Below are 25,575 nucleotides of genomic sequence, written 5' to 3'. Positions count from 1 at the left end.
TTACTTGTTAAAAAAAAAAGAGAGAGAGAGAGAGCTTTAACAACTTCTGATAAAGCAAAGTGATCCATCACGCTTTTATTACTATATGTTTCAGAAGCAGGAAAGTGGGTCTTGTCAAAGAGATCCAACATATTTTGAATATAGAAGATTCTTTGATTTTGGAGGAGTACATTGATGGATAGTAGGAATCATATCCATTATTAATAGCAGTTACTTCAGAAGCTCAATTGACAAGTTAAAATTCACTTTTTTTTAGCTGTTGAGAGAAGCCACTAACTTTCTTATTACTTTCACACTTGTAACCTTGAAGTAAGCCAAACTGTAATTTGTTTGATAAAATATGATGAATTATTATTGTCTTTAAGGAATGCTGCTCTAAAACTTTTGCATCTTTACTGTGTGGAACTGTATGGGGTTTTTGTGGTTCCTTCTCCTTGTTCATTTTAGATTACAGAAGGGAGGGACTGTCCTCTGTGTGACAATCCAAAGTGGGAAGATGAATCATACCTCTGAGTGAGTGTGACTCACAGTGTGAAAAAAGTAACAATCATATCTGTTTCTTAACAGAAAATAAGTCTATAGCATCCTGCTTTGAAAAGTTTTGGCAGAGGGACATCTTAGAAATGTTTAAACAGTAGTCATAGGTAGAAGACCACTTCTGCCAGGCATGTATATTGCCATAGGAACAAAGTTATTTATAAAATGCATCTAATTTATCCTCTGCCTCCATTTCCTTTTCATCAAAACTGAATTCACGCATAACCTCACTTGCAAGGTTAAATCCACCCTGGTTCTTAACTGAATTCTTACAGAGGGAAAAAAAATGGTTAATTGTTTCTGCCTCCCTCCTACCTAAGGTCACTTAGTGTTACTGTTCTCCACAGAGAATTCAGTAGCATTACCTGAGACATTTTTGTTTCACTAGCCAGAGCTGGATGCAGGGAGCATGGTGGAAGACCCGGACCCCTATGTGGTGGCCTTTTCTCCTTTCTACCCTGGACAAGCTCCAGGCACAAGAGTGAGCTTCTGCTGACAGTTTTCTCTTCTTGGACCCACAGGGCCCCTGTGCGGTACACCACTCACCCTCCTCTGGACAGGGCCTCCCGTGAAGCCAGAGGTGCCTGCTGGCCATTCTTGGTGCCTCCTCCCAGCTCCTCCTTTCTTCTGAGTCCACCCAGATAGCTTTAGTCTCAACACATATGAACATATAGCTATTAGAGCAACACTACTCTTTTGATTTTCCAAATCTACCCTCCTGAGCAAATATCTGGTATACATATGAATCTCACAGGTGTTACAAGAGTAAATGGTTATCAGATAAAGAGAAATACCGCAGGATACCACTTTATATGGAATCTAAAAATTCAACAAACTAGTGTTTACCAATGAGGAGAAGGAGAAGGGAGGGGCAACATTGGGATAGGGAGTTAGAAGGTACAAACTATTATGTATAAAATAAGCTACAAGGCTATCTTGTACAACACAGGGAATATAGTCAATATTTTGTAACTATAAATGGAGTATAAACTGTAAAAATTATGAATCACTATATTACACACCTGTAACTTTTGTAATGGGTTTCCCAGGTGTCTCAGCAGTACGAGCTTGATCCCTGGGTTGGGAATATCCCATAGGGAAAAGAATGGCAACCCACTCTAATATTCTTGACTGGAGAATTCCATGGACAGAGGAGCCTCTTGGGCTACAGTCCATGCGGTCGCAAAGGCATTCACAACTTAGTGACAGCACAAGTTCATTGGCATGAGCTTATATAATATTGACCAACATTTATATTTCAGTTAAAATATTATATAATATTGACCAACAATTATATTTCAGTTAAAAAAATAAATTTTAAAAAATGTAAAGGTTAAAAAATGCAAAAAATAAGTGGTTATGACAGTATTACATTTTTGCAAGATTTATACATAAAATAGTTCATAGATTTGAACTCAAGCCAAACAACACAGCCCCATCAATCAGCAGAAAATTGGATTAAAGATTAACTGAGCATGGTCTTGCTCACCACAGTAAGACCCGGTTTTCCCTGAAGCCAGTCCCTCCCTTCAGGAAGCTTTCACAAGCCTCTTAGCCTCATCCATCAGAGAGCAGGCAGAATGAAAACTGCAGTCACAGAAAACTAACCAAACTGATCACATGGATCACAGCCTTGTCTGACTCAATGAAACTGTGAGCCATGCCTTGCAAGGTAACCCAAGACGGATGGCTCATGGTGGAGAATTCTGACAAGAACTCCACTGGAGTTCCACTGGAGAAGTGGAATGGCAAACCATGTCAGCATTCTTGCCTTGAGAACCCCATGAACATTATGAAAAGGCAAAAAGATATGACACGGAAAGATGAACTCCCCATGTTGCTAGGTGCCCATTATGCTACTGGAGAAGAGTGGAGAAATAGCTTCAGAAGGAAATGAAGAGACAGAGCCAAAGTCAAAATGATGCCCAGTTGTGGATTTGTCTGGTGGTGAAGGTAAAGTCCAATACTGTAAAGAACAATATTGCATAGGAACCTGGAATGTTAAGTCCATGAATCAAGGTAAATTGGAAGTGGTCAAACAGGAGATTGCAAGAGTGAACATTGACATTTTAGGAATTGGTGAACTAACATGGACCAGAATGGGTGAATTTAATTCAGATGACCATTATAGGTATAATAGTAGATCTACTGTGGGCAAGAAACCCTTAGAAGAAATGGGGTAGTCCTCATAGTCAACAAAAGATTCTGAAATGCAGTACTTGGGTGCAATCTCAGAAAACAACAGAATGATCTCAGTTTGTTTCCAAGGCCAACCATTCAATATCACAATAATCCAAGTCTGTGCCCCAACCAGTAATGCTGAAGAAGCTGAAGTTGAATGGTTCTACAAAGACCTACAAGACCTTCTAGAACTAACACCCAAAAGAGATGTACTTTTCATCATAGGGGACTGGAATAACAGGCGAGTTTGGCCTTGGAGTACAAAATGAAGCAGAGCAAAGGCCAACAGAGTTTTCTCAAGAGAATGCATTGGTCATAGCAAACATCCTCTTCCAACAACACAAGAGATGACTCTACACATGGACATCACCAGATGGTCAATATCGAAACCAGATTGATTATATTCTATGCAGCCGAAGATGGAGAAGCTCTATAAAGTCAACAGAAACAAGACCTGGAGTGGACTGTGGCTCAGTTCATGAACTCCTTATTGCAAAATTCAGACTTCAATTGAAGAATATAGGGAAAACCACTGGGTCTTCCTAGGTGGCACTAGCTGTAAAGAACCCACCTGCCAATGCAGGATACCCAAAAGACGGGGGTTTGATCCCTGGGTTGGAAGATCCCCTGGAGGAGAACACAGCAACCCATTCCAATATGCTTGCCTGGAGAATTCCATGGACTGAGGAGCCTGGTGGGCTACAGTTCACAGGGTAGCAAAAGAATCAGACATCATGAAAGCAACTTAGCCATGCCCACAGGAAAAACCACTAAGCTATTCAAGTATGACCTAAATCAAATCACTTTTGATTATACAGTGGAAATGACAAATAGATTCAAGGAATTAGATCTGATAGACAGAGAGCCTGAAGAACTGTGGACAGAAGTTCATGATATTGTACAGGAGGCAGTGATCAAGATGATCCCCAAGAAGAACGAATGCAGAAGGCAAAATGGTTGTCTGAGGAGGCCTTACAAATAACTGAGAAGAGAAGAGAAACAAAAGGCAAAGGAGAAAAGGAAAGATATACCCATCTGAATGTAGAGTTCCAAAGAACAGCAAGGAGGGACAAGAAAGCCTTCCTAAGTGATCAATGCAAAGAAACAGAGGAAAACAATAGAGTGGAAAAGACTAGAGATCTCTAAAAGAAAATCAGAGATAACAAGGGAACATTTCATGCAAAGATGAGTACAATAAAGGACAGAAACAGTATGGACCTAACAGAAACAGAAGATATTAAGAAAAGCTGGCAAGAATACACCTTTAGTGTATTTAGAATATAGAAGAACTATTCAAAAAAGATATTCTTAATGACCCAAATAACCACAATGGTGTGATCACTCACCTAGAGCCAGATATCCTGGATTGCCAAGGCAAGTGGGTCTTAGGGAGAATCACTGCAAACAAAGCTAGTGGAGGTGATAGAATTCCAGCTGAACTATTTCAAATCCTAAAAGATAATACTGTGAAAGTGCTGCATTCATAGGCTAACAAATTTGGAAAGCCTACAATGGCCACAGGACTAGAGTAGGTCCGTTTTCATTTCAATCCCAAAGAAGGGCGATGCCAAAGAATGTTCAAATTACCTCACAATTTTATTCATTTCACATGCTAACAAAGTAATACTCAAAATCCTTCAAGCTAAGCTTCAATAATATGTGAACTGAGGACTTCCAGATGTTCAAGCTGGATTTAGAAATGGCAGATAAACCAGAGATCAAATTTCCAACATCCACTGAATCATAGAAAAAGTAAGAAAATTTCAGAAAAACATCTACTTCTGCTTCATCGACTACGCTAAAACCTTTGACTGCATGGATCACAACACTCTTAGAGACATGAGAATACCAATCACCTTACCTGCCTCCTGAAGAACCTGTATGCAGATCAAGAAGCAACAGTTGGAACTGGACATGGAGCAACACACTGGTTCCAAATTGGAAAAGGAGTATGTCAAGGCTGTATATTATCACCCTGCTTATTTAACTGATATACGGAATACATCATGTGAAATGCCAGGCAAGATGAAGCACAAGCTGGAATCAAGATTGCCAGGAGAAATATCAAAAACCTCAGATATGCAAATGATACCACCCTAAAGAGCCGCTTGATGAAGGTGAAAGAGGAGAGTGAAAAACCTGGGTTAAAACTCAGCATTCATAAAGCATTTACAGGAATCATGGCATCCAATTCCATCACTTCATGGTAAAAAAATGGGGAAACAATGAAAATAGTGACTGATTTTATTTTCTTGGGCTCCAAAATCACTGTGGACGGTGACTGCAGCTATGAAATTAAAGGACGCTTGCTCTTTGGAAGAAAAGCTATGATAAACCTAGGCAGCATATTAAAAGGCAGAGACATCACTTTGCCGACAAAGGTCTGTAGTCAAAATCATAGTCAAAGTTATGGTTTTTCCAGTAGACATATACAGATGTGAGAGTCGGGCCGTAAAAAAGGCTGATGCTGGGAGGAGAAAGGGATGACAGAGAACAACATGGTTGGATGGCATCACCTATTCAGTGGACATGAGTTTGAGCAAACTCTGGGAGATGGCGAAGGACAGGGAGGGCTGGCATTCTGCAGCCCATGGGGTCACAAATAGCTGGACATGACTGAGTGACTGAACAATGTCAAGTTCATAGATAAACAGGTGAATATTTAAAAAGGAGTTTAGAGCAACAAGCTACAGAGCATGTATAGATTTAACATTTATAAGGTCTTTTTCCACTCAGCTTATTCACTGTTTCTCTCTGGTCACTAGAATATGAATGCACTCTTATTTTCCTTGATAAGAAGGGCAATCTCATTGTAGTATTTGATTTTTTATGTCAGAAATAATCCTTATTCTTTTCTCAAGCCTTCTTAAATACAATTTTGACTTACAATTCAGTAACTAAAGAGCAGTCAAATGAATGGCATCTTCCCCTATTGTGGCTGTGGACACAGATATGTCCAGAGGCAGGTTGTAGGGGAGAGTAGGTGGGCCACCTGAAAGTGTTCATTGAAATGGAATCCTTGACAAGGAATACACATTTCGTGCCACACATCCTGCTTCATCCCTGCAAACTGGAAATTTGTGTCTGTGTTTATGTGGCAATGGGGCTCAGTGATGCCCTTTGTCACAGACCTCAGTGGTGAGATTTCTGGATCAGCCTAGCAATACCTTGGATATTGCCTTGTCTTCTCTGTGTGTTTCTGCTACAAACCTAGGAAGACGAAAAGGGTTGAAATCTCCCCCATGCACACTCCCTTGACCTTGTCTTTGGATCCCAAAGCCCAAGGGATTGTGGGGAAAGAACAGGCTTTGGGCTGAATCAAACCTCAGTTTGAACCCCTTGATTTTCACTAATTGGATCAGTGTAGATGTGTCTTTAAGCCCTCTGAGCTTCAATTTCCTCATCTATATAACTGGGGATAATTACCTATCTTGTAATATTATCACAAAACATCAATGGGACAGGCTAAGTCAAATGTCTGGCATATGGTATTGCTTAAGAGCCTCTTGTTTTTCCTTTACCCTCTACCATTTGCAGCTTACCAGCTGGCTTTTATTTGCCCTTCTGCATGAGCCTTTCCCATAGCACATGTATAATAATCTATATGTTGAACACAATCTGAGATGAGATCTTATCTTGCTCCTACCTTTCATCTCTCTGGTCTTCCTCACAATTTTTTTTTTTTAAAATACACAGCTTTATAGTAAGTACTTTTCCATTTTTGTTCAAAACCACAGAGATGAAGAACGTTCATTCTTTTCTTCTCCCATGTCTCCATGAATTCCTATGATATTTTCATTTGAATCAGGAAAAAAATTTCTTGAACAATATTTTTCTAACTTACTTAATTCCCTTAACTCCTTACTAGTGCTTGTTTATGAAAATGAATGGTGTTTTCGTGCACTAGACTGGTATTTTCCAATCACGCTTCTTCTAAAGTGCCTTTTAAAAGATATTTGCTTTTATTTGCCTTTGAACATTTAAAACACACTTACAGAGAATGTAAGGCACATTTCCAAATAAAGTTTGAATTAGTTTATTCTCACTTGAGTAAAATAATCTGAGTGCTTCAGTCTTCCACCTGATTTGACTCTGAAACAACGTAATTGTGTGCTCTTGTGAGATAAGAAGTTTCAATCCCAGGAACTAGTGTTTGCAGGAAGATTCAAATGATTGATTAAAAGCAAATCAAACAAAAACTCTGCCAAAAAAAAAAAAAAATGAAATCCTTAACCCAAGACCAGAAATCAGAAGTGTTGGTTTAGGAATGCTCTGATTTTAATCTCCCTCCGACTCCGTTCATCAGTGCGACTGGCAGAGCTCCTCGGTGAAGAAACCTTGGCATGGGACAAGCAGTGTTTAAATTGGCTCAGAGAAGACAGTGTACAAATCTGCTTTTGTCTCCAAGGAGATATAATTTCTTCATTCATTTCCCCTTTTAAAATTTTTTTCCCTGAACATTTATGAGTAAATTTTAGAGCACATGAAAATGAGGAAGTGATATCACCAGCTCGAGCCAAGTGTAGAATGTGTGTTGGCAGCTATGTTATTGAGATCCTGAATCAGAGCTATTTTTTCCCCAGCTTGGCTTATTCTGTTGATTTCAGACCAGTGAAGGAAAAAATTGCAAGTGGTACCTTTCCACACTTATGTGTGAGATGTGAATTGTGTTCATGTCATGGGTAGACTGTCCTTCAGCCTCTTGAGCATGTCACTGTGATCTAACATAGGGTCCCCGTTAACTGTAAATTCACCAAGGAGTTTGACAGCTGTAACTGAAGCTCTGAGAATAAGCTTTCAAATTTTTTTCTCTTTGTCTTTAAGATTGTCCCAAGATTCCTCTCAATTCCTCCATTACTGATATGTTGATCAGGTTCTAGATCTTGTTTGAATCATTAAGAAGTGGACTGTTGCATTTGATATAACAATAGCAGTAAAAATTCAAAACTTTCTCTTCTCCCACTATTGAGTGATTGGTCTAAATATCATTTGCCAGATAAAGCTCTCTCAGATTGGCATTTGTCTTCACTGTTTTTATACAACATTAGAATTTTTCTATAATCTTAATGGCCTCAAAAAATGGTGGTTCACTCAAGGGCTAAAACATGCTGGAAATACAATAGTGCAAGGATGGGACCAAGTCAGGAGTGATCTGGAGCTGGCTTCAGTTGTCTCATGAAAGCCAGAGTTCTGACTACTTTTCTGCATCCACAGCTCTGCTACCATCTCTGTGCTCTTTAGTCAGAGCCCTGGCACAGCCAATGGAGTGATCAAAGGGTTTATGAAAAGACCTTTGCAGACCTTTGCAGTGCCTTGGGCAAAATGGAGCTAACATGCCAAGGGACACATACCAGACGGCCTGAAACGTCAAAGGAAGGGACTGTCACCAACACTAAGTGAGAGCTCTGACCTTGGAGAGGATCCCTAGACAGGAGCTATGCCTGGAGTTAGGCAAACTGAGCCACTATCAGACAGATGTGGAGGAGTTGTTGTTCAGTCGCTAAGTCGTGTCTGACTCTTTGTGACCCCATGGACAGCAGCCTGCCAAGCTTCCCTGTCCTTCACTGTCTCCCAAAGTTTGAAACTTGTGTCCATTGAGTCGGTGATGCCATCCAACCATCTCACCCTCTGTTGCCCACTTTTCCTTGCCCTCAGTCTTCCCCAGCATCAGGGTCCTTTCCAATGAGTCAGTTCTTCGTATCAGGTGACCAAAGTATTGGAGTTTCAGCTTCAGCATCAGGTCTTTTGATGAATAATCAATGTTGATTTCCTTTAGGATTGACTGGTTTGATTTCCTTGCTGTCCAAGGGACTCTCAAGAGACAAAATGTGGTCCCCTGGAAAAGGGAATGGCAAGCCACTTCATCATTCTTGCCTGAGAACCCCATGAACAGTGTGAAAAGGTGGAGGAAGGAGGGGCTGTCCAATTCCAAGGAAAATATAAACAAGAGTGAAGATCAAGTAGATAAGAGAGCAGCCCATGGGGAGGAAGGAAGTTCAAGACACATTTGTACAGAGCTCAGACAGAATCCCATTGCCCCAAACAATCAAGCTCTTTCTGTCCTTCCACTTCTGACTTGCCCCTTCCCATGCTGGGCCCAAGTTAGTCTTCTGAGGCCAGCTCTCCATCCATTTCATGCAGTCTGTATTATCATCATTTGAAAGCATCGAAGGACATCTGTAGATTCAAAGCTCATGATATTTTAAATAAGCCTGAGCCTCTGATTTGCTCAAGTGGAGACTCACAGATGCATTTCCTCTGGACAGTAATATAAGGAGTTGAGTTTTCAAAAAGTTATTAAAATATACACAAGCATCACAGGGAGAGCCCAGGTTTCCTCTTGCAGGAAGGAGACCTGGAGTCCTGTGCAGCTGTAAGGAAAATTTTTCACAGAAATAATGCGATGCATTTTTGCTGATTTGTAGTTGCAGTTATTTGTGAAGGACCCAAAAGTTTCAGCATTTGAGTTTATAACAGGGATAATAATACTCATCTCCACAGAACTGTCGTGAAGATTAAAGAGAATTTTTTAAACTGGCATAAATGTATTGCCTGCTACTGGGGGGAAATTTGAGAGTCACTTAGCAAGAGAATGAGCGCAGCTCACTGCCCAGGGCCCCCAGCTTATTACAGGAGATGAGGATTCAAAACAAGAGATGAGGCAGTAAAGTACAGTCAGATAAAGCAACAGAGATTTCAATTGATTAAATAACTTGTCTTCCTCAATTAAAAAGAATTTTCATAATAATATAATAGTGATTATTGAGTATTTTAATACACTGAAATATTCACAAGATTAAAATTGAATTTCAGTCATGTAAAAGATGTCATCTTCCCTGAGCATGAAAGTCCCAGGACCTTTCAAGAGGAACACATGTATACCTGTGGCGGATTCATTTTGATGTTTGGCAAAACTAATACAATTATGTAAAGTTTAAAAAAAAAAAAAAGAGCAGATAGTAGTTAGTAGCAATGAATGGAATGAGAAAGGCATGGAAGGGTATGCATACATCCTGATTAAAAGTACCTGATTAAAAATGCTGTTGGTCAACTCTGGCAGACAATCATAAGACAGTTTGGATATTCAAAGACTGAGGACTTCTCAACCCAAATTAGCATTGCAAATACTGTGTTTCAGAGGGTGGCAAAAAGTACAAGGTTTCCATAGTAAGAAGTCTCTAAATTGAACCCCAGAGATGTATATGCAGCTTCTGTCACTAATCTTTCTTATTGCAACAGTTTGGTGAATGCCAACTATGTTTGTGCAGGTATCTGGATAAATTTAAGTAGGATGATGACTCCCATCAGGGAAGGCATAGTCTAATGGAGGAAGTAGACCCAAGAACAGATGAGAAAAGAGGGCCTCGTATATAGCCCTGCCAGTTGTCAGCTTGGAGATACCTTACTCCCAGGGCTGAAGAGGGAGCTTTATGGTCATCAGCTTCCCTGAAAACTGATAAATTAGATGCAGACAGCTAGAGCCTAGAACTGCCAAATGCATCCTTAGTGAAATATAACTGTACTCTTTGTAGAACTGTGAGAACATGCTGAATGCACTGTTTTATTTATCTGTAACCTATTTAGAGCTGAAAGAAAATATGATAATAGGAATGATGGTGATAATTACTATAATGAGGCCTGTTCTCTGCTGCTCTGGGAGGGAGCAGACTATGGTGGAGGTTGTCTGGGTTAAGTGAAAGAGAAGTTGTCTTCTCATGACCACTCGTGCACACAATGCTGGCCACGTGCATGTGCATCTATCTCTGTGTGTGTGTGTGTGTGCGTGCGCGTGTGCGCACACGCTTGTGTATATTTCCTCATCTGCGATTTGTTCTTTGAAAAGGAAACTGAGAGTAGGAAGGGGATGGGATAAACCAAAAGCCACTAGGCTAGGCTCAGATTTCAGAGCTGGGACTTCTCTGAGGTAATCTATGTTTCTGAGGAGATCACTGCTTTTCCATTAGTGACTCCCACAGATACATGGCTGTGCAATGGTGGCCGAGTGATTCTCTGGGCACCCTGACAGGTGTGTTAAGAGAATTTCATCTCTTTGCAGCTCAGGGAAATGCTTTTTCTGTCTCCTCTCGAGCCAGAAGAAAATCAAGCCTAACACCCACCACAGTGAATCTATCACACATTTTTCCTACAGATACAGTAGGTATCAGTAAACTTTCTTTTGTTTAACTGATCAGAGAAGTAAATTAATTTGTTGGAAGTTGCACAGTTAATCAGACAAGTAACGTGTATTTTTATTGGCTATATTACTAGCTGTTTTAATTCTTGTCTTTTCACTCCCTAGTGTATTTGGAATAAATTTCCAGTTGCCTCTTTCCTAGAAATGAATGCACTTCGTGTACTTTGGAAAATGACACACATCTTATTTTTCCCCCACTCATATTTTGTTTGCATTTCATCTGAACCTATTAGGTTGAGATAAGCCATAAATTATTTAGCCAACTCTGTCACATCTGTGATCCACAAGATACAAAATTGGATTCCCTTCCAGTCTTTCTCATTCTAGGAAGTTCAGCCACATCCATGACATATTTTCCCCTAATTTTACAACATTCTAATTGCCTGATCAACTTGCAGTTTATATCAATATTTAGTATATTCTTGAATATGTTCTATCTCTCTTGACTGAATGGGGAGGAGAGAAGATTATCATCAGTTTGATTTGAGAATCAAGAACTTTTTTCATAAGTATTATTTCTCTTGAGATAAACAATGGAACTTCATTGAGTTTGGGCACTGTGCCACTGTCTTAAGTTGAATGTTTTGAAAATAAAGAAAACACCACATAAGACAGCCCTTCTGGTAGCACATTCTGTGGAGTGGTGGCCTCTGAACTCATAACTCCAATGACATTGACTTTAACTGATCAATAAATCTTTGTGCTGATCCAACCAACCCCACTGAGCCGTGAACTGCACTTACGTCATTTTATAGTTGAGGCAAGGAAGGGCTAATTACCTGCCTGCTCAAGGTGACTAATGATGGCAGGGCCCCAACTTAGATCTGGACATCAGCTTTGGGACACTGACTTGCTTTCCCTTCTATGTGTGTGGGACCCTTAACTTGTTCCCTGTTGCCTGTAGGTAAAAATAAGCTCCACTCAGGGAATACCAAACCCTTATAATTCGTTACCTGCTAACATGCACAGGGTTATTCCCTGCTTTGTACTTTCTGTATCTTCTGCCTGGAATGCACCTCACTGTGACCACTTCCCTTCTCTCCTAACACCACCACATTTACCTTGTGAGCATTCACTCCTCAGTCTTCAACCCCAGATTGTCCCCTCCACCAGGAAGCCCTCTCCATCCTCTCCCTGTCTCACACCCAGTTTCCTCTCTCACCTGGAACATTTATTCATTTATTGATTTATTCAACAAATGTTTCTAAACACTCATTAAGTGCCAGGCACTGAGCTGAGCAGAAACCACACACCTCTGAATACAGCTCACCAGCTCCTGTCCTCATAGAGCTTAGAGTCTGGTGAAGACAATAGAAAAATATGGTGAGCACACAGAAAAATATATAATTACAACTGGGATGAGAGTGAGGAAGGAAAGAAAGTTGGTGCCTGGAGCCTGCAGTCCCCAACTCAGCATCACCACTGCCTGCAGCAGTGGCACTCAGACTACCCACTGCAGGGGCTCCTGAACTGAGGGAGGAGATGGCCAAGGGGGCCTCTGCATGCCTGGGATGCCCGCCTCCTCTCCATCTAGTGGCTCCCAGAGCCTCGGGCTTCTGCTGAGTAAAGGACATAAGCATGTGCCACCACAGTGAGGAAGGCCTTTGGTCAGGCAGCAAGGGGTGATACTGGGGATGTGACGGCAATGTCTTTTTCAGAGCTATGAGGGATGCTCACCAATAACTGCAATGAGCTGAGGAGGCATCTCATAGGGTAAAACACAATCCAGGGACATGGATATATCATGACCTGGTCAGGATTCCATCAGTCCCTCCCCTTGTCTTCATTCTTAGGATTAATTAATAGGGGATTTTACATTCTCTTTACAAATCTCTTTAGGAAGACACACTAATACTTTTGTAGAAGTATTTCAGTTTTTAAATAGTCCAAAAACAGAAAAGAGAGAGAGAGAACATCACTAATAGACTCAGAGGTCATAAGGAACACTTGGGCAAGACACTCATTCTCTGGGGTTTATTTTCAACTTTGTCAAGAAACACTTGCCTTTGTCAACATAAAATAATAGTCACAACCTAAAAGTTGAGAGTTATGTTTTAATTGGTGGGAAATTTTAGGACTTTAAGCACAGGAGACAGTGTCTTATGTAACCCTGAGAGAATTGCTCTGCTGAAGCAGGGGGAGTGGGTGGGGGTAGGGGGGGAGCGGAAAGGGAAGTGAGGGGAAGTTGGTTATATAGAAGTTTGCAATAAAGGACAAGTAGTCTGAACATCAAAAGTATTTTATGAATTAAAGAAAACCAGATAGCCCAAGTTAAGGAATTTAGCGCTTTTCTATCCAAGGGAAGAGCCTGGGCTCATTGAAATCATTCCTTTCATATGCATCTCAGCTATCTGAGTCCAGTATTCTGTGTTTTTCACATCCTGAGTTCCTCAGTGCTCACTGTAGGGAGTGACTGCAGCCTCATGGCTGCCAGATTGCACAGGTATTTTCTTCCTTCCTGAGTGACCTTAGGGTCAGGGATTCACATTTGGAGGGCCAGAATCACTGATATCAATATGAAGGAAATATTCCATTTCTCACCTTCATATTATAGGATTCTTAGGGTGTTTGTTCCTTATATAAACTTTAAGTTCTTGCACTGAAATATACTTTGTAAACTGAAAGAATAATATAAATTACAAAGAGAGTTTTCAGCTTTTAAATATAATGAACTTGCCACTTCTTACCTGTGTTTTTCCTTTAGTTTAAATGCAGCATAGAATATATAACATTGCATCCATTTGAGTTGAAAGCTTGTTATGCAAATTTTTTTTCTTCTTTTTCTTTCATCTTTTAATTCTAAAGAGTATGGTTACTTTAGGTAAATTTTAAAAATGAGGTAATGACTTACAGAACCATTAATTGTTCAAGGGAAATAGTCCAAATCACATTTGCAACTTTATTATTCAATGTATTTTAATAAAGTCCAAGTATCAAATGTCTCAAGATGCTTAAAATCTTTTATTTTGTCTACTTAAAATATTAGTAGTTTGTGTTAGGGAGTCTTATTTATGTTTTTGAAATTTTTTGTTTAGTGTTTTGCAAATATTTAAAGTATTAGGCTATTTAAAATGTTTATAAGAAAAAGTTTAAAACAGTAATATGGAAAGTTCTATTTGGTTTTCCTCTTCAATTATTTTTAAAATAAAATACCATCCAATACATCTAGATTTGTTTTAAATGGATTTTCCTTCAAATGTGTCTATTTGGAAATACACACTACCTTTTACAGTGCCCATTACAACACATTATTTGGTAATAAATAAAAAACTTTTGTTAGTTGTGACAAAAATATTTACAAATTTTTTATATACAATATAAGAGAAAGGTATTCTATCAGTTTAATGAATTATTGTAATGAATTTTTACTCCAAAAAATTTCATGGAATCAAGCAAGTAAATGCTTACTGTCTTACTTTGAAAGATGCTAAAAACACCTCAGCTCAAGTGATCTCCCTCTCTGTGCCCCTTATTTCGCCATTTGCATTTCATTTCCTTCTTGCTAAGATTTGCCTCCTCTGGTGGGCTTTGTGTGGGTTTTTTTCTGTTTATTCATTTGTTTTTAATGTGTTCTATTTTGAGAGGACAATAATTCTCCATGATGCCTTAGTGAGCTTTATCCTACCCAGCTGCTGTGCTCCCTGGAATGAGTTGCCTGGGGGCACAAGGACTCTGAAAGAAAGCAGACCAAGTAGTGTTACTGTAGAGCCAGCCCAGAACAAGAAGTAATGGTCACTGATTATGTTATGCAAATAGCAGATGTTCTTGGTGGCAAATATGTGTCAGGCAAACATGCGAATATTTCCATGAGCCAGAGGTTTTAGCCTGAAGGCTTTCTCTGATGAATCAGTACACTGATCAAAAGGTCCACATTGGTCTAGTTTATTCATTCCTTGAATAAGAACTTGATGGTTAAATGCTGACTGAAGTGGAATTAAACCCAGATTAATTTGTCCTCCACTGTTGTGTGTTTCAGAGACTGGAGCACAGGGAAGTTTTGGTGGGCTTGTTGTTCCTGGTTTTCCCGTTCATCCCAGCCAGCAACCTCTTCTTCAGGGTGGGTTTCGTGGTGGCCGAGAGAGTCCTATACATGCCTAGGTAATTACTGTTTCTGGTTTCCTCTTTACGAGACCAACATTGATGGCTCCAGAGAGACTGTTGTTTGCGTGTATCACAGTTAGATCCTTGTGGAGCTCAGGTGTTTATTACTTCAGCTTTAAAAACAGCCATAGAGGAAGCTGGATAATATTGACTGGAGTATATTCAGGATTTTAGCAGCAATCATTTTACCATAACTTCTTTGTTCAAGTATCTGTGCTTATTAAACATAATGACTTACTTTATAGAAATATTTGTTAATTTGCATAAAAATATTGACTGTGTTAAGTAGCATGATTTTAATTGAATTCTATCTTCTTTTTCTCTCTTTATTTGTTCTTGAATTTAAAAATAGAAACAATCTCAAAGAAACTTGTCCTTGAGAAAAACATTGGTTAAAAGTTATAAAGGGCATTCAGACATGTATGATTACATAATGGCACTTAGCTTTGAATATTTGAACTGTGTGATGCTTGTCTGTTCTCTTATCTTATTGAAATGTCAGCATTCCAAGGCCATGTTTCTTTTCAGAAGCCTGAAAATGTCCCTGAAATGGTTCTGCCATTTATCTATTGTGTGACCTTAAGCAGAACATGATTTTTTTACACTCATTTCTTTTTAAACTTTAGAAAGTTATTTCTTTATTTTTATTTTGGCTGTGCTGGGTCTTCACTGCCACACATGGGCTTTATTGCCACATGGCACGTAGGATCTTAGTTTCCTGCTGCTACTGCTGTTGCCAAGTCGCTTCAGTCATGTCCAACTCTGTGAGACCCCATAGATGGCAGCCCACCAGGCTCCCCCGTCCCTGGGATTCTCCAGGCAAGAACACTGGAGTGGGTTGCCATTTCTTTCTCCAATGCATGAAAGTGAAAAGTGAAAGTGAAGTCGCTCAGTTGTGTCCAACTCTTAGCGACCCCATGGACTGAAGCCTACCAGGCTCCTCCATCCATGGGATTTTCCAGGCAAGAGTACTGGAGTGGGGTGCCATTGCCTTCTCTGGGGAATTAGTTTCCTGACTAAGTATCAAACCCTCATCCCCTGCATTGAAAGATGCATTCTTAACCACTGGACCACCAGGGAAGTCCACAAACTGAATTTTTTTTTAACTTATAGAGCTTTATTTATTTATTTACTTTTGGCCACATCGTGCAGCTTGTGAGATCTTAGTTCCTTGACCAGAGATTGAACCTGACCCTTAGCAGGGAAAGTACTGAGTCCTAATTACTGGGCTGCCAGAAAATTCCCTCTCATTTTTAAAACAGAGATTTTAATAAGCTTTCTAAAATTAAGTGATTTTATGAATTATAAGTAAGAATGAACTTTTCTAAAAGGCAACAAAATAAATACAATAAACCAAAATATTATCAGGAAATTATTCATTCATAGTGAGTTAGAAATTTGTTAACTTTAATTTAAATAAAATTAATTTAAGTAATAAGAAGATTTAATTTCATTTATGGATATTGACTGAGAATTTTTAGATGCATATAATTAGAAATGAGTTTCATAACCTTGGACGCTCCTCAAACTAAGTACCTCACAGCTTTCCTAAGGCTTTACAGTCTCTTGTTTTGACTTGGTTAACGAAAAGGTGGCCTTTAATTTTCTTTATGTGTCTACAGCACAGTTTGGGAAGGAGATTATTCCTTGCTAAGAACTACTTGATAAGACAAAAATACAGCACAATTTCTTTGCATTCTGTGTTGCCTTAAGATAACAAGCTTGTGAGGCTTTGTCAGTACGAAGGAATACGGTGGGCAAAGGCAGACTTCAGTGTCTGTTCTACGTGTGTTTTCGCTTAGAGCAGCTGAGAGTGGCTTCAGTCTAGTTTTGTCTGCAGTACTCCTGATTCCAAGTAGAATCTGTATTCATTCTTCACTTAACAGATATTCACAGAACACCTGTCCCAGGCATATGCTCTACTAGATTTGAGGCTACAAAAATTAATGAATCTCTGGTTTTTTTTTTTTTTCCACCAAAGATTTTAACTGCTGATTAAAAACAAAATGGCACCTTTCAATCTAAACACTTGATGGGTTGGATATTTTTTAAAATAATATCACAGTCTAATTGTATCAGAACTTTTGTTGAATCTTTATTGTATGTCAGTCACAACACTAAGTGTGTTATATTTATTTTCTTAGTTAATTCATGCTGTATGTGGTGGTTCGAAACATGTTCCTGCAGTCATAGTGTGACATCCCTAGGTCTGTTTCCTCATCTGTATAAAATGAAGATAATGGCACTGAATTCAGTGAGATATTATAAACATTAAGTGAGATGGTCATATAAAAATCTATAAAATGCTTTGTATTGTACATAACTAGTAAATATCAAGTGTTACTATTGTTGATGTCAGCTTTCTGAGGTAGCTGATATCATTATACTCATTTTACAAAAATAATGCCTGGGCTCTAAGTTAAGTAACTTACCCAAGTGATATAGCTAGTAAGTGGCAAAATGGGAGATTATGGATCCTTGTCTACTGACCCGTCTGTCACCTTCCAGCTTACATTGCTTCTCTGATAGTAACCTCAGTATTCTGCTCAGTTGAAAAAGATGAAGAAAATCTGAGCATAGTTAAGTATTCAGCTCAACTCCATTTAGAATCAGCACTTGATACTTTAGGAGTCCTGAGATCTGAATCCTCAGCCATTGAGGTTCTGAGTTCATGGGCAGTGAACTTTTCTAATCCAAATACAAGAGAAAATATTTTGAGGAAATGAAAGGCTGGAATTTTAAACAAGAGGTTAAATTTAATTCTTCTGTAAGAGAAACTTAGGTAAACATTATGAAAGAAAAAGTGAAAGTTAGTTGCTCAGTCGTGTCCAACTCTTTGCAATCCCAAGAACTGTAGCCCGCCAGGCTTCTCTGTCCATGGAATTCTGCAGGCAAGAATACTGAAGTGGGTTGCCAATTCCTCCTCCAGCGGCTCTTCCTGACCCAGGGATTGAGCCTCAGTCTCCTGTATTGCAGGCAGATTCTTTACCATTTGAGCCACCGGGGAAGCCCATAATATTGTCATCAACCATGTGTAAGCTATCTTATTTAAAGTCAGGGGTTCTGTCACCCCAGCAGGTGTGTCCTCCACCCAGAGAATCATCCAGCTCTGGCCCTCCCTGTGCCGCCACGTCACAGCTAGGCGTTTCTCTGACTCCATTCCTTTTCTCCAAAATAGTCAAAGTGGTACCACTGCCCTTTTCCCACTAGGAATACGCTGATTGGGATTAAAAGTTTGAAATAGAAAACATCAATATTACCAAGAGCACGTGCCCGCCTCTCAGAACTTATTTGAATTTTGCTGCATTTGGCAAACTTGATGCAAAGTCATCCAAAAATCAGTTTCAGGAAACTGATCTTTATTAAAAGATGGCTGTCCTTTCCTCTCCAAGTTCCTGCATCTGTGCATTGTAGTGCTGATGCCAGTCATCATTTTCTGAGGGTTTGTCTTTCCTGCACAGTATCTCCTGTATTCAGATCCATATTACAGATGCCAAGGCCGTGTGACAGGGAGGTGGTCCTGGAGCTGATGAAGGGGGCAGGTGACCAGGCCAGATACACAGCTCTGAACACACACCTGAGAGTTTACTTCTGATTCTGAGAGCCTGGGGTCAGAGGAAGCTGAGGAGTTTTTGAGAGAGACATTTTACCTCTCATGAACCCCAGCCTTCCTTCATGGTCGCTGTTGTAATGAGTACCACAAGGGAGCCATATTAATTATGGCACTGGATTTCCTTTTATCTAAAGTTGTACAACTGAGTCAGAAATCAAAGTTTTTGTGGTAAAACTTCTGTACTATGACTTAAGAGACTTAAATAACTTCATTGGAGCTGGTTACCCATGTTGACAGTTTTCATGAAAAAGGGGACTTTCTCCTAAAAAGATTTTACCCAGCAGAGACCAGCTGCCCCATCTCAGTGGATGGTGGTAGACAGTTGGGTAAGGAGCTGCTGGAATCTTCTTCAGGGCTGCAAAGAATGTTACAGACACTGCAAGTGTCCCTTGGAAGGCGCCAGAGCACCAGGTGAAGCCAGTGCGTTTAATAAACCTGCACGCTGGCTTCCACGATGCTGAAGCATGTGTCCAAGCTTTTTAAACACACAGGAATCCTCTCTGCATGGCTCTCCTCCCATTATTGAGCTCAACAAGAAAGAGCCATTTCCCACTGCATTCATACCCAACTGCTTTGAGGAAAATATGCACCGTCTATTCTGGCCTTCTTGAAGATACAGATCATCATCTTTAATACAGAAAATCATCAATGCAGAAAATCTGTGTTATCTCCAAAACTTTAGCAAACAAAAGGAAGATGAAATTAAAAGTTCAATTGATAGGTAAATTTCCTGCTCACCGAATGTTCAAGTTAAGGATCCCATTCCGAGTTTTAAGATCCCATCCATGAGCACTACAGAGGTCATGTTCACCCTCACTGAATCCGGGGTGGATCCCTGCAGCCCCAGGGGGCTGGTTTGGCCATTTTACAAGAAAAACCCAGAATGAGTCATATCCACAGTTCTCTTTCATCCTCTGCCTTTCTGCCTAACAATGAACAAGTCACTTAAATCTTTTGGCTTCTGTTCTCCCTCCGTCCTAACCTAGCAAAGACCCAAAATCTCACCTGCCTCTCACTTGCACTTTGAACTCTGTGGATAAAAGGAACAGAAATTGGCTATCTATTTAGCACACTGTTGTATGGCTTTAGGGTCAATGTTTTACCACCAAAAGCAATTGGAATAATCTTTTCTTCTGGTGATAAATGCCAGTTTTATGGATATCTTTTTTGAACAGGCAGGGGAGTTCGGGGCTTAAATCATTCTTTCACAGAAGTTTTGATCTCTTGTTCTTATCTCAAGAGTAGCATATAATTTAATGGCTACTTTTTGTATTTCATAAAAACCACTTTATAATGCTTCAAAGGACTAAAATTTCTTAAAATTGATGAAGCAGACATAGTTGTTGAGAGCTCTCAAATAAAATCATAGGATATGATCAGAGATCCATTCAAATGCCAGATTAAGGATGATTTATTTACTTCAGTGTCAAAGAGCAAATTCCTGAACTATTTTAAGAAAACATCTACGAGGGGAGAGGGAAGAACAGACAGGGGTAAGTGAAGGCAGAAACAAGAATGTAGACAGAACTGATCAAGAAAAACTGGGACCATGGAAGGAGAAGTTAAACAGATAACATGTGTTTGAGGGGAAAAGAGATACTATTTGAGTTGTATAGTTCTTCAGCTAATGGACACATCAGACATGGAAAATGGAAAAAAGGTGACTCATTGCCATTTTCAGTTCTGACAAATACCTTCAAATCATACCTACTAATACTTAAATGGAATTTGTAATCTTACACAGGTTATTTATTTCTCAGGATGCAAAATGAGACATGTTACCTCTAAAGGAACATTAGTCCTGTTATCTGACGCTGGGGACCCCTACTGATAAGCCCTCTATGTGTATGTTCCTTCAGAGTTGCTGGAAGAGAGTGATGATTGAGAGTGAATCAAAATTTTGCCAAATACTCAAATCAACAGAAAAATAATTTGCTATCAATAAAATCTTACGTTAGCACATCCAGTGGAAGGAAGACTGACTTGGGAATCAACACGCTGCCTGGCCATCCTGGGGATTACTTTCCTGTCTGTAAAATCTGAGTGTTGGCCTTGCCCGGTGGTCGGCAAATGTTGCTTATATCTTCCTGCCACGGTTGTCCCTGTCTGTGGCCACACTGGGGATTGAGAGCGCAACCCTCCCTTAATTTCTTCTCCCCAACTCAGCTCCTCCTTCTTGGACATTTTGCAGTTTGGGAAATCTAAAGTCCAGTTATCAGGATGCCACATGGTCTTGAAGGTCCCTTTCAGCTCCAAAGTTCCACTCTTTGTGACTTGGAATAACCTTGGGTAAAGCCTGAATTTTTCCTCTTAAGGTTTGAAACACAAGTTTGTCCTGTACTGGAATGGGACCACTTGTGTCTGCTTAGTTTAAGCATGATGCCCAAGTAGGGAAAGGGAGACATGTCCCCTGAGGGTGAGACGGGAAGAGGAGGAAGTCCACCTGCCATGTGGATAGGCCCTCTGCAGGGTCCAGCAGAGGGCATTGGGAGTTGGTCCAGGCAGCCCTGGTGTGGGGCTTCCTCATGAACTGATGGGGCATCCTTGCTTAGCAGCAATAAAGAGTACCTGCCAGGAGGAAATAGGACCCTAATCACTGGAGTGGGACAAGAAGGGGCAATGGCAGATGCTCCCGTTCAAGCCGTGATAGTTCAGGCAGCTTATCAAGAGAAGTTGCAGCCATGAGAACAGGTCAGATGTGTGCATATCCATATCAAGTCATAAGAAGAGACTCGGGAATTGTGCTGAAGCCTAATATCTAAATCCAGGCTCAAAGCACAGGTCAGATTGCTCACAAGGTGACTGGTACTGAGTCCAACATGTTGAGTCCCTCTGCCACCCTACATTGGGGTTTCAAAAGTCAATTAACATTGGTCTTCAGAATACCACAGGGTAGGGATGGGAAGATTTGACTCCAGTGTTTGTTTCTCTGCTCTTGCTGTGCCAGCATGGACTACTCCATCAGCCTCTTGAGACATCAACTAAGAAGAGAGATGAGATCTAGAAGCTGGATCTTGTCTTGTGATGGTTACTCTCCAGAGCAGGGCCCAAGTAGGGAGGGTCCTGGGCTGCACCAGACTAGTGGTCAGTCATCAAGTCATCATGAGAGTGAGTGGGCTAGGTGACTGTCATGACCAGAAAGGAAGCAGCAGGACTTTGCAAAGGAACTCAAACAACTGTGTTACAAATCTAGAGACTGTAGATCACATAGAACAGAGCAGCAGTGAGAAGTGAGTGAGCTGAGAGGAGGTCAGTGTGCTCATGGGCTGAGGATCAGCTAGTCAGTTCCGCTGTGTTCAATTAATTGTCCTTGGCTATTGGCACAAAGGGAGGATAAACTTGAACAGTTATTTGCTAGGCTGGAATCAAAGCCTTAATATTATAGAACCTTGTTACTTTGTTAGTTATAAAAGATAAATGTTTATTTCTGAGTTTTAAATGGAGAGCAGTAAATGTCTTGGAAACCATGATTTGAAAGTAAAATTTGGATAGTAGAATCTGAATTCAGATGAGACTGAATGGAATAATACATGTGCAAAATGTTGTAAGCTATGCTAGGTAACTGCAAGCCATTATTTCAGTCTGTCCTGTACAAATGAGAAGACTGGGGGAACCAAAGTGGAAGGAAATCATTACAACGTAGTACAGGCCTCTCCTTCCCCAGTGCTTTTCTTCCTCTTCCTTTGCTCTACAAAACTCTTTGTCTCTTTTCTAATCTCATGTGCTCAAAAGTAAACAACCCTAAAAAGAAAAAAATTAATATTTTGAATCTAAACAAATGGTACAGATGAATCCATTTCCAGGGCAGGAATAGAAACTCAGATGTAGAAAACACACAGGTGGACACAGAGAGAGAAAGGGAAGGTGGGATGAATTGGGAGATAGAGATTCACGTATATACACGACCACGTGTAAGATAGCTGGTGGGGAGCTGCTGTAGAGCACAGGGAGCACTACTCAGCGCTGCTGTAGAGCACAGGGAGCACTACTCAGCGCTCTACAACCTAGATGTGCTGGGGGAAGGGGGTGACAGGAGGGAGGTCCAAGAGGGAGGGGATATAATGCCTATGCATAGCTGATTCACTTCATAGTACAGCAGAAACTAACACAACAGTGGAAAGTAGTTATACTCCATTAGAAACAAAAAAACTGAGCTCACAGACACAGAGAACAGATTGGTGGTTGCCGGAGACAGGGTGTGAGGGGTGGGCAAAATAGGTGAAGGTGGGCAAAAGGCACGAACTTCCAGTTATAAGTTAAAGAAGCCCTGGGCATGTAATGTGTCGTTAATAATACTGTGTTGTATAACTGAAAATTGCTGAGAAAATAGATCTTAAAAGTTCTTATCACAAGAAAAAAAATGTGTAAATATGTAAGCTGATGGATGTTAATTAGACTTATTGTGGTGATCATTTTATAATATATAGAAATATCAGATCATGATGCTGTATACCTGACTCTAGTACATCACTCGTATCTCAAATTTTTAAAAAAGTGAGCAACCCTAGCTTAGCAGGCTAGCATTCTGAAACATAATACTGAAGGAGGTTATGGAATGTGCCTCTGGGAGTGGAAGCGAGAGTAGCGAGTAGGTGTCACACACCCAGCATCCTGCACGGTTTGCCTGGAGGATATAAGTGGGCTTAAGTATGGCTATTTCAACCTCCCCTCCGTTAAGACTCCTTCGTCTTTATTAGTGAATCTCTTTCTTTCCTTGGTGCCTGGATTCTGTGCTGGGAAATGCATCTCAAACCAGGGACTTCTATACATTTTAGTTATTTTAAAATATCCTCCCCACTCATTTAGAAACCCCAGTTGTCAGAGGTGGGACCACCATTTTGTACATCTGTGTTTTCTCATAATACCCAGAAAAATACATGCTTCATTAGAGAGTATTGTGTAAAATTAAACAACATTGGATGCTCAGAGGTAGGGTCTACCTGCCAATGCAGGAGATGGAGATTCCATCCCTTGGTCAAGAAGATCCCATGGAGAAGAAAATGGCAATCACGCTAGTATTCTTGCCTGGGAAATCCTATGGACAGAGGAGCCTGGTGTGTTACAGACCACAGGGTCACAAAGAGTCGGACTTGACTGAGCGACTCAGCATGCATACACTGGCACGTGACACAGCCTATGCAGTCAGGGTGATGTTAGTATGGGGAAGAAACAAGGGTATAGCACCAGCTAGTGAGTTGTCAGAGAAGCACCCCACTCCAGTACTCTTGCCTGGAAAATCCCATGGACGGAGGGGCCTGGTGGGCTGCTGTATATGGAGTCAGACACGACTGAGCGACTTCACTTTCACTTTTCACTTTCATGCATTGGAGAAGGAAATGGCAACCCACCCCAGTGTTCTTGCCTAGAGAATCTAGGGACGGGGGAGCCTGGTGGGCTGCCGTCTATGGGGTCGCACAGAGTCGGACACGACTGAAGCAATTTAGCAGCAGCAGCAGTGAGTTGTCTGTCCATTATGCTTTTGCTTCAAAAGTGAAGATGCTCGACTCTAGAATTTGGTAGTTTGTGGAAGAATTAGCGGCAGAATTCAGGTCCTAATGCTGAGTATGCTGTAGGAGGGTTGAGAAGGATGTCTTAGATGTAGATTCATTTACTTTCGAGGTGTTTGGCTTTGACCAAAAGGCCTTTCAGCTCAGATGGAAAATTTGGATGTGGCCACTTGAACCAGCTGAGACAGAAATAAGCCAGGTGAAGGCACCTGCAAAGGGAAACACGACACCTTGAGTATGGACAGTTCCCCTGGTGATAGTCATCTTTGGGTTCCACTTTGAACTGATGCATTTTTAAGTTCACTTTTGTTTCCATGTTAGCTTTGTTGTCAAAACTTGGCCTCTCTTCACTGATGCTGAACAGAAACACAGAGACAGAGTTTTGGGTGAAGTAGAAAAGAGCAGCTTTTATTGCTTTGCCAGGCAAAGGGGACGACAGTAGGCTAATGCCCTCGAGGCTGTGTGAACCACCCTGGAAGGGGTAGTGAAGAGTTTAACAGTGTTTAAGGAGCAGAGCGTGATCAGCTCCTGGACAATTCTTGAATTGGCTTTCATTCAAGCATCATCAGTCTTCTGGTTTCAACCAGTGTAGGGTCTGTGTTCTGGTGGTCAGCAGTTTTCATCTGGACGGGGTCTGCTTCCAGTAAAAACAAGAATGTGTTTCAGACCTTTATCTATATATTTTAGGGAACTGGGAGTTGGGTGATTCTGCTGTGTGGCAGAATCATAGTCTAAATTTTTTCCAGTTCCCTAGCCCAAGACCTCTTCTTTGTTTCTATATCTTCCTATTTCCCAGTCATTAACTTGAGTCAACATTTTACTTCAAAAGACAAGGACACAGGGGCTTGTACACAGTTTTAGTTTCTGATGCCTTCAACCACAGTGTTCAATCATACTTATGAAGCAGCTCCTGTTATCTGCCCAGTACTTAGCCTGAAAAAAGGAATAAAACAATCAGATCAGATCAGATCAGTCTCTCAGTCATGTCCGACTCTTTGCGACCCCATGAATCGCAGCACGCCAGGCCTCCCTGTCCATCACCAACTCCCGGAGTTCACCCAGACTCACGTCCGTCCAGTCAGTGATGCCATCCAGCCATCCCATCCTCTGTCGTCCCCTTCTCCTCCTGCCCCCAATCCCTCCTAGCATCAGAGTCTTTTCCAATGATTCAACTCTTCGCATGAGGTGGCCAAAGTACTGGAGTTTCAGCTTTAGCATCATTCCCTCCAAAGAAATCCCAGGGCTGATCTCCTTCAGAATGGACTGGTTGGATCTCCTTGCAGTCCAAGGGACTCTCAAAAGTCTTCTCCAACACCACAGTTAAAAGCATCAATTCTTTAGCGCTCAGCCTTCTTCACAGTCCAACTCTCACATCCATACATGACCACAGGAAAAACCATAGCCTTGACTAGACGAACCTTTGTTGGCAAAGTAATGTCTCT

The 25,575-nt window shown here is 40.7% G+C and overlaps 1 protein-coding gene across 1 annotated transcript in view; it reads left to right on the top strand.

The window, feature by feature from the left end:
• The window catches only part of TMTC1 (transmembrane and tetratricopeptide repeat containing 1), a gene marked incomplete at its 5' end in the record, with an annotated part of 314,006 nt that overhangs the window by 188,172 nt on the left and 100,259 nt on the right, over positions 1–25,575 (top strand). The window contains one exon of the mRNA XM_010856048.1: positions 14,889–15,010. Within this exon, the coding sequence (XP_010854350.1) occupies positions 14,889–15,010 (122 nt within the window). The remainder of the gene's footprint in view (positions 1–14,888; positions 15,011–25,575) is intronic.

The sequence above is a fragment of the Bison bison genome, unplaced genomic scaffold (genome assembly GCF_000754665.1).
Source record: "Bison bison bison isolate TAMUID 2011002044 unplaced genomic scaffold, Bison_UMD1.0 scf7180017864370, whole genome shotgun sequence".
Classification (NCBI taxonomy): domain Eukaryota; kingdom Metazoa; phylum Chordata; class Mammalia; order Artiodactyla; family Bovidae; genus Bison; species Bison bison.
The sequence above is the reverse complement of the archived record's forward strand: the minus strand, read 5'-3'. Positions and strand labels throughout refer to the sequence as shown.